Source organism: Conger conger, chromosome 15 (assembly GCF_963514075.1).
Source record: "Conger conger chromosome 15, fConCon1.1, whole genome shotgun sequence".
In the NCBI taxonomy this organism is placed as follows: Eukaryota; Metazoa; Chordata; class Actinopteri; order Anguilliformes; family Congridae; genus Conger; species Conger conger.
The window spans coordinates 1,166,827-1,176,826 of record NC_083774.1 but is presented as its reverse complement, the minus strand read 5'-3'; the positions used below and the strand labels follow the sequence as shown (position 1 = coordinate 1,176,826).

The window sequence follows — 10,000 nt, the reverse complement described above, 5'->3', positions numbered from 1 at the left end:
GCAAATTATAGTTACTTATAATTATATATCACCAGGAGTGGCTGGTGAGGTCATAAATAAGGGACGCTGCATTTCTTGCACAGCTGCGTACAGAAGTGTGACATGAGACAACTCACACACGTGCTCGCACACACTCTCTCACACACTCTCTCTCACACACTCTCTCTCTCACACACTCTCTCTCTCACACACTCTCTCTCACACACTCTCTCTCACACACTCTCTCTCACACACTCTCTCACACACACTCTCTCACACACACACACACTCTCTCTCACACTCTCTCTCGCACACACTCTCTCAAGCACACACACTCTCTCTCACACACACTCTCTCAAGCACACACTCTCTCAAGCACACGCTCTCACACGCACACACGCACACACGCACACACGCACACACGCACACACGCACACACGCACACACGCACACACGCTCTCACGCACACACGCACACACGCACACACGCACACACGCACACACGCACACACGCACACACGCACATACACTCTCACACGCACACACGCTCTCACGCACACACGCACACACGCTCTCACGCACACACGCACACACGCTCTCACGCACACACGCTCTCACGCACACACGCTCTCACGCACACACGCACACACGCACACACGCACACACGCTCTCACGCACACACGCACACACGCACACACGCACACACGCACACACGCTCTCACGCACACACGCACACACGCACACACGCACACACGCTCTCACGCACACACGCACACACGCTCTCACGCACACACGCACACACGCACACACGCTCTCACGCACACACGCACACACGCTCTCACGCACACACGCACACACGCTCTCACGCACACACGCACACACGCTCTCACGCACACACGCACACACGCTCTCACGCACACACGCAGACTGCGCACTTTCTACTCACCACTGACCAGGCGTGCAGCTTTTCCTGTTCTGCAATGCTGATATTTTATACACAGAACGCAAGGCAAGGAACAGAGAAATCCAATTCACCTGGTATCAAAAACCATTCACAACGGCCAGCGCTGATTCCCAGGCTGTGTAACACTGCGCACCTGTAGCCCTTGACTTACCTTAATGCGGTTCTTTGGGTTGTAGCCGCAGCGGTACACATCGAAGCAGGTGTGCATGCGGCAACTAAGGTCCCCTCTCTCGGGTATTGGGCTGGAGAACGGCAGGTGCACCAGGGGCGCGTCGTGCACGCTGCGCTTGTCCAAGGTCCAGTCCGTCGTGGACTCGATGGAGTGCGGCCAGAACTGGAACATGCCCGTAGCGATGAGGCCCAAGAGCACCACGGAGAACAGCGCGATGTAGTAGATGCGGTGCTTGGTCTTCATCCGAGGAATCAGAGCCGGGCCCCGCGAACTGTACTTTGCGGAGGCGCACATGCTGAGCCCGACGACCCGGCTCAACCACTGCAGGGGCCCCAAACACACAGCAAGCGGAACGTCAGGCACAGCGGCGTACAGTCAGCAAGACCGCACTGGCATGTTTGCAGCGGAAAAGTCAAACACGCTAGCAACGCCCTGCGTACCCTCTCAAGCTAGGTTTTTAAACCGCTGGTAACTAGTCGACCAGTTCAGACCAGCTCCATAGTGAGCACGGTTTGACCAGTTTAAATCTGTTTTGAAACAGCGTTCAAGCTGGCCGAGGCTGGAATCTATACCAGGGTAGGCGGCTACTGTCGTGCTTTTTGCATTAAGCAAATCCCGACCTTGGCCAGGGTATGCTGACGTTAACTTGGGAAAATTAATATACAAAGATTTAGTCAGCAAATCGAGCCGTTAACCAAAGCTGAATTTTTAATTGTATAGCGTTAGCAAGTTGGATAGCTAACGTCTTTATAATGTCGTTATTGCAAACTTAACTCATTAGCTAGCGAGTATAAGCAGGAACACACTAGCTAGGCTGGCTAGCTGGCGATCTACAAGCTATTGACAAGACAGAATGGGTATGAGGCAGCCAACGGAAGATAGAAAGGAAAACAGCATTCACTTTTCAGCTAGCTATCAGGCTAATGCTACAAACACATTCAGTACACGGGGCATAGAGCTAACATTAGCGGTTCGGCAAGCAGTTATCCAGCTAGCTAACGTTAAAAATACCATGCTAATGTCACATAAACAGCAGACAGGCAACAATACATAACAGCAGGGCGATATGACATTTATTATGGATGTGAGAACATAACTGGAGTATGACCAGAAACACTTTCCGAGAACCCACCCTGTTCATTTCTGCTTTACATTTAAATGTAGGCTACAGTCCGCACAAACTGACCTTCATAGACGCCCGACAGCTGCAGAACCTAACTTCTTACGGCTAATTCATATCAAATCGTCTCTGGTGGTAATAATAAAGAACTGGCACGACGGTGTGTTATTATTTTCTTTCTAAAACGTCAAATGATAAACAAAAAAACCAGACGAACAATGTGTCATGGAAGAAAATTGTGTAAACCAGGAAGTGCATGTTCTTCTGCACCATAGATATCCAAAATCAATATCATGCTAAGACTACTCTCCGAATGGCGACCTCTCCTGTTTCGGAATGCAATATATCGCTTTCCATCGGCTCTCGATCTTTCCGGCTGGCCAAATATGAATTTGCTGCCGCTTTGCTGTTGACTTCTATGCCCATGGCCCTCTGTGCAAACCTCCTCCCTTCCACACTGGTGGTAAACTCTGAAATCACTTTATCTAGACTGCAGTGTCTGCTAGGAGTGCACCCCCCTCAGGTTGCCCAGGGTGTTTTCCCTTGTTGCAGTCACCCTTCGGTTGCAGGGAGTGACTGTTTAGATTTAGTCACTTAATTTGATTTAACACTTGGACTACTTTCTTGTGAGCTTAGGTTAGCAGTGTGTATCAATGTCTTATCTGAAGTAGAATGCCCACCTATACATGCATTAGCTTGACTGGAATTCAAAAGCCTTTCACCAGGGGAGGACCAGGATACAGGGCTCTGCTTGGAATGTGGAAGCAAACCATCAGGAGCAATAAACTGTTGGTGGAAAAACTGTCATCTTGCAACCTGCTCCCCAGTCCTGGGTTCGATTGGTTCCCCAGGACCAATGAAATGAGACAAATATTTGAACAAACTTCATTCTGAATATGGGTGTATCAGTATATATGTGCCTGAGTTTGTGTATCGTTAGGATAAGAAAAGGTATTCATTTAATTCTTACAATTATGCTTGTGAAATGATGTGGGTAGTATGCTGTTGTGAGCAGTCAGACACACACACACACAGCAGTGTTGTGTCATAAGTCCTCTCCCTCTCCTGGGCAGGATTCAGTCCTTCATCACTGGTCCTTACCTTTGGCTAAAAAAGGGAAAATATATTTTTTGTTCAACAATTGCAAAAGCTAACTTAATATAGCATAATGATGAGCACATGCCATCCGGCCCAACATACCAAATTCTTGCGTTTATTTTTGAGTCCAGACTAATTACTGTATGGAAGCATAACTTTTTTAGTAGAAAAAAGGAGGGTAATTTGAAACACTGACGATGTTATTCGCACATATTCTTTGTATTTTCATATGAGGCATACCTTCCGAATTTTAGAACAGTGAAGCATCTCAGGAGGTAAGTGTATCTCAAATAGAATTAAAAATATACATATAAAATTACATTTGGAAAATGATCCTGTCAATATGCAAATGTCCTGAGCATAATTTCGTCACTTCTAGCATCAAATCAACCACGAATACACATTACAGAATTTTTTTAAACAGTATTTATATCTTTTTTTATAGATTCTAATACAAATGCAAACAAATACAGTTCAGCTAAAGTCACATTACAGTTACTATAGCGAACAGTCACAACAATAACAATAGAAAAAATGCACCACAGGTTGGCTTTCAAGCTTAGGAGGGTGTGTGCATGTGTGTGTGTGTGTGTGTGTGTGTGCTTGTGTGGGCATGTGTGTATGTGTGTGGACATGCATGTGTATGTATGGGCATGTGTGTGTGGGGGCATGCAGGTGTGGGTGGGTGTGTGTGTGTTTGGGAGTGCATGCATGTGTGTGTGTGTGTGCGTGTGGCTGTGCATGAATATGTGTGTGTGTGTGTGTGTGTGTGTGCGTGTGGCTGTGCATGCATATGTGTGTGTGTGTGTGTGTGTGTGTGTGTGTGTGTGTGTGTGTGTGTGTGGATGGAGGGTTGAGGGGTACAGCCAAGGTACTCAAACACACAATTCTACACAGCTCAAGGCCACTTCCATCAGTATAAATATTCTTCATCCTAAGGTCAGTGCAGAGTCTTCCTCTCCAGTTGGGAGACACCAGCTTCCCGCTCGCATCTCCCTTTTTGTTGCTTTTGTCTTCTTTGTGTCTGTTTTTATTTCAGTTTTTACAGTCGATCCAGCAGCTCAGAGGACCAGCTGTGAAGTCTGAATCATTTTGGTCGCTGTCAATCTTCCTTCTTTTTTTCCCTCCAATTCGCCTTCATAAAAAAAGAACATTAAAAGGTGTCTCCTTTGTATTTGACAAGATTTTTACCAAAATTTCCCTTTGAGAAGTCCTCCTGTGCAGCCCGGCCATTTCACTGGATCCCTCTGAACAAACACATGGCAAACACCATGGCAAAGAGCTGGAGAGAGAGATGTTAACAAGGAGATCCTTTAACAGGGAGAATACACCTTTTCAAAAGCATTTTTACCATTACACTAACTCAAACTATTAATACTAATGTTTGTGGTAAAACCTGGGATTATTAATCTTATTATACGTATAAAACAATTTTTGGATTTATCGTGGTTGTTTGCTGTAATGTAACATTCAGTTGCTAAATTATGTTCAATTCAAAATGTGATGCAATGCCAATAATTTCCACAAGGTGTCTCTGTTCTGTTCTTTTTCTTAGGTTATAATAAAATAAGTAAATGGTTTGTGAGTGCATGGCCTTTTCCTGTATCATATTGCTACCGTCTGCAGACACTGATTTTCTATTGTTGTTGTGTTTTTGACGGTGACGTAATGTGATAAAAGGCATTCATACTTCAACTGTCAGCACTACGATGGCCAGTGCTCCGGCCAGATAGATGTACGTCTCAAAGTAGTCCACCACCGCTGAGTAGCAGCCCTGTTGAAGCAGAAACTAACACAGTCAGATCACAGAATGGAACAGAAAATCAACAGGCCAACCAACCCACCTGCCAAATTCAACGTGTAATCTACCCACAAGAAAGATATTATAAAGATATTCTGATGAATTTAGTCCCTGTTACTCTGTCACATTCGAGCACAGTGTGATCCAAGAGACATGTTTAACAACAACAGCCATCTGCTGCAGTCTGTCTGTCCCAACTCCAACATGACTGCACAGCTCTGTCTGACAACACAACAGCTCTCTGTGCTGTAACACAACCACAGTGCAGCTCTCTGTGCTCCAACACAGCCACAGTGCAGCTCTCTGTGCTCCAACACAACCACAGTGCAGCTCTCTGTGCTGTAACACAACCACAGTGCAGCTCTCTGTGCTCCGACACAGCCACAGTGCAGCTCTCTGTGCTCCAACACAACCACAGTGCAGCTCTCTGTGCTCCAACACAACCACAGTGCAGCTCTCTGTGCTCCAATACAACCACAGTGCAGCTCTCTGTGCTCCAACACAACCACAGTGCAGCTCTCTGTGCTCCAACACAACCACAGTGCAGCTCTCTGTGCTCCAATACAACCACAGTGCAGCTCTCTGTGCTCCAACACAGCCACAGTGCAGCTCTCTGTGCTCCAACACAACCACAGTGCAGCCTGTCCTTATATGGCTTTTACTGCATCTCTAATTCAAGGCAATCTTCTCTTTCATTAGAGCTCTGATTAGCTCCCCATCACAGTGCACCCAGTGCACTCGTAGGGGCTAATGACTGGCTCCAGGTCACACGGTTAAGCATGTGATCGAGGAGCCCCACGCTATAACAAAATAGCCAGTTCCAAATGTCAAATACCGGTTAAAAAAGCTGACATTTGTCTGCAACAAAACGTGCAATCACTTGAAATATTATCAAAATGCCACGGCACGCAATCACTGGAGATAAATATATGATTGTGAAGAACAGTATTTGCATATGAAAAGCGAGAGAAAGTCCTGACGGGGAAAACGTTCTCTTCAGATCAGGGTGAGGAGAACGCCACTGAAGGCGGAGCTTCTGTGTCTGCCACTCACAGTCATGAGCCAATCAAAGCACAGGCATTCTGGGTCTGCAGTCGCGTCGTTCCACATTTGAAAGAGTTCAAAGAGTTCCTCCAGCCATTATGAGCTAACCTCAGAGTACTCTGGTCCAAAGTGAAACGCTTCTGATTTTATAAACAGGAATTAACACTGAGGTTATACACTGTGGTATAAGCAGATCTAGTGGATGCAGAATTAACACTGAGGTTATATAGGGGCAGCCTGTAGCCTAGTGGCTAAGGTACATGACTGGGACAGTGAAGCCCTTTAGTAGCCATGATAAGATAATCAACTGTTCCGTCGCTTCGGATAAAAGTGTCAGCTAAATAACAACAGACTATTATCTATTGCTGGTAAAAAAAACATTTGGTATATTTGGTGGTACAGAGAGGGTATATTTGGCGGTACAGAAAGGGTATATTTGGCGGTACAGAAAGGGTATATTTGGCGGTACAGAAAGGGTATATTTGGCGGTACAGAGAGGGTATATTTGGCGGTACAGAGAGGGTATATTTGGCGGTACAGAGAGGGTATATTTGGCGGTACAGAAAGGGTATATTTGGCGGTAACGACCTTGTTGTTGCGGAACTGCATGCCGCCCGTGAGGCAGTCCTGCCGGCTGATGTCTGCTGCGTCTCCCTGGAGACGGTTCCTCTGGCAACAAGCCTCTGGCACCACGACCTCTGGGTTCATGTGTCTGAAGAGACTCTCCTCAAAATCCTCTGGGCTGTTCACACCACAGCACCCAAACTAGGGGGGAGGGGGAGGAGAGAGAGAGAGAGTGAGAGAGAGAGAGAGAGAGAGAGAGAGAGGAGGGAAGGGAGAGAGATGAGGGAAGGGAGAGAAAGAAACTTCAGACCATTGCATCCAAGCTGCAGAGGACATAGCAGTTAACACAGCAGGCAAACAGAACTTAATATCAACACCACGCAACCGCATGCTAACCGCATGCCCGATGTTCCCTCACTGTGCTCATGATGGCGTTCCAGGTGGAGGTGAACACGTCCGTGCTGTTGTACCCCTGGTACTTCCTCTTCAGCTCCTGGGAGAAGTACTCTCTGGTCAGCTGTAGAGACACCACAGAGGGGCGGGGCTTAGACACACTGGGAGAGGCACCCATTATGACATCAGCCCATTATGACATCAGCAGCAGCCATTTTAAGTTCACTCACCTGCTCCCGGAATATGAAGGCCAAGATGGCGGCAGCTAGCTCTGCCAGAAAAATGATGAGAATGAGCATGAAGAACTGGAGAGAGAGAGAGAGAGAGAGAGAGAGAGATTATTTATTTATTGTTTACACAATTATAAATGAATTGTTTAATTGTTTTATCTGCTGAATCAGAAATTATACCGGTAATTATCTTAGTATAAAGTATTAATTTTAATAATGAATACTAATATATGAATGTTTCACATTTGCTTTGGCAATATTTACAATGTGTATTTCCTGCCAATAAAGCGAATTGAATTGAACTAAATTGCAATTGAGAGCACAATCAGAGCAAGTATTATTACCAGCTCACTCAGGATTAAAGATATAAGCATGTCAACCCCTCTGTTGAACCTACGGCAAAACACAGATATTTGTAGATGTTTAAAACCCACCCACAGCAGCGTAAAATGCTGATTGGCTGGTGGTGTAGAACAGTGATTGACAGGTAGTGGAGGACAGTGATTGACAGGTGGTGGCAGACAGTGATTGGCTGGTGGCAGACGACAGTGATTGACAGGTGGTGGCAGACAGTGATTGACAGGTGGTGGAGGACAGTGATTGGCTGGTAGTGGAGGACAGTGATTGGCTGGTGGTGGAGGACAGTGATTGGACACGCAGGTGATTGGCAGACACACTCACGAGCAGCAGCAGGCCCTTGTTCTCGCGCACCGCCCCGCAGCAGCCCAGGAAGCCCAGCAGGAAGAGCAGGCCCCCGAGGGCCAGGGCCACGTACGCGCCCGTGAAGAGCAGCGGGTTCACTGCCACCATCTCCCGAAACCCGCTGGGGTCCGCCAGCACCCACACCCCCACGCCCAGCAGGAGGGAGCCCCCCAGCTGCCCACAGAGAGAGGAACTCAGCACACACACACCCAGACCCCCACGCCCAGCAGGAGGGAGCCCCCCAGCTGCCCACAGAGAGAGAGGAACTCAGCACACACACACACACACACACACACACACCCCCACGCCCAGCAGGAGGGAGCCCCCCAGCTGCCCACAGAGAGAGGAACTCAGAACACATACACACACATACACACACTAAGAACACACACACACACATCCCCACGCCCAGCAGGAGGGAGCCCCCCAGCTGCCCACAGAGAGAGAGGAACTCAGCACACACACACACACACACACACACACACATACACACACACTAAGAACACACACACACATCCCCATGCCCAGCAGGAAGGAGCCCCCCAGCTGCCCACAGAGAGGAACTCAGAACACATACACACACACACACACACACACACACACACATACACACACACTAAGAACACACACACACACACACACACACACACACACACATCCCCACGCCCAGCAGGAGGGAGCCCCCCAGCTGCCCACAGAGAGAGAGGAACTCAGAACACATACACACTCAGGACACACACACACACACATACACACACAATAAGAACACACACACACACACAGACACAGAGGAACTCAGAACACACACACACTCAGGACACACACACACACACACACTAAGAACACACACACACACACTCAGGACACACACACACATACACAAACACACACTAAGAACACACACACACAGACAGAGGAACTCAGAACACATACACACTCAGGACACACACACACACACATACACATACACACACAGAGGAACTCAGAACACACACACACACATATACTCACACTCACACACACACACACACACAGAGGAACTCAGAACACCAACACTCTCAGGACACACACACACACACACACACACTAAGAACACACACACACACACACACACACTAAGAACACACACACACACACACAGAGGAACTCAGAACACACACACATACACATACACACACACAGAGGAACTCAGAACACATACACACTCAGAGCACACACACACACACTAAGAACACACACACACACAGACACAGAGGAACTCAGAACACATACACATACACACACACAGAGGAACTCAGAACACACACACACACATTTACTCACACTCACACACACACACACACACACACACACAGAGGAACTCAGAACACCAACACACTCAGGACACACACACACACACACACTAAGAACACACACACACACACACATAGAGGAACTCAGAACACACACACATACACATACACACACACAGAGGAACTCAGAACACATACACACTCAGAACACACACACATACACACACAGAGGAACTCAGAACACACACACACACATTTACTCACACTCACACACACACACACACAGAGGAACTCAGAACACCAACACACTCAGGACACACACACACACACACACACACACACACACTAAGAACACACACACAGACACAGAGGAACTCAGAATACACACACATACACATACACACACACAGAGGAACTCAGAACACACACACATACACATACACACACTCTCACACACACACACACAGAGGAACTCAGAACACACACACACACACGCACACACAGAGGAACCACACATACACACACAGAAATAATCAAAATATAGCATTTTACCAGAGGTTACACAAGTTCCTTAAACTGTTGATGGATTATACTATACTTGAGATAATCAATACCTACTAAATGAAAGATTATTGTGTGCTG

The 10,000-nt window shown here is 47.2% G+C and overlaps 2 protein-coding genes across 4 annotated transcripts in view; both read right to left on the bottom strand.

The window, feature by feature from the left end:
• Positions 1-2,493, bottom strand: part of ext2 (exostosin glycosyltransferase 2) — a 12,865-nt gene extending 10,372 nt beyond the window's left edge. The window contains 2 exon segments of the mRNA XM_061222482.1: positions 1,094-1,435; positions 2,301-2,493. Coding sequence (XP_061078466.1) covers positions 1,094-1,435; positions 2,301-2,306 — 348 coding nt within the window. The 5' untranslated portion in view covers positions 2,307-2,493.
• Positions 2,494-4,139: 1,646 nt separating this feature from the next.
• Positions 4,140-10,000, bottom strand: part of LOC133111809 (tetraspanin-18B-like) — a 33,298-nt gene continuing 27,437 nt past the window's right edge. For 2 of the 3 annotated variants that reach the window (XM_061222399.1, XM_061222401.1), the window contains 6 exons: positions 8,046-8,240; positions 7,365-7,439; positions 7,160-7,258; positions 6,766-6,942; positions 5,023-5,106; positions 4,140-4,614 (listed from right to left, as the gene is read on the bottom strand). In XM_061222399.1, the coding sequence (XP_061078383.1) occupies positions 4,567-4,614; positions 5,023-5,106; positions 6,766-6,942; positions 7,160-7,258; positions 7,365-7,439; positions 8,046-8,240 (678 nt within the window). In that variant the 3' untranslated portion in view covers positions 4,140-4,566. The remainder of the gene's footprint in view (positions 4,615-5,022; positions 5,107-6,765; positions 6,943-7,159; positions 7,259-7,364; positions 7,440-8,045; positions 8,241-10,000) is intronic. The other variant, XM_061222400.1, reaches the window with a different exon arrangement.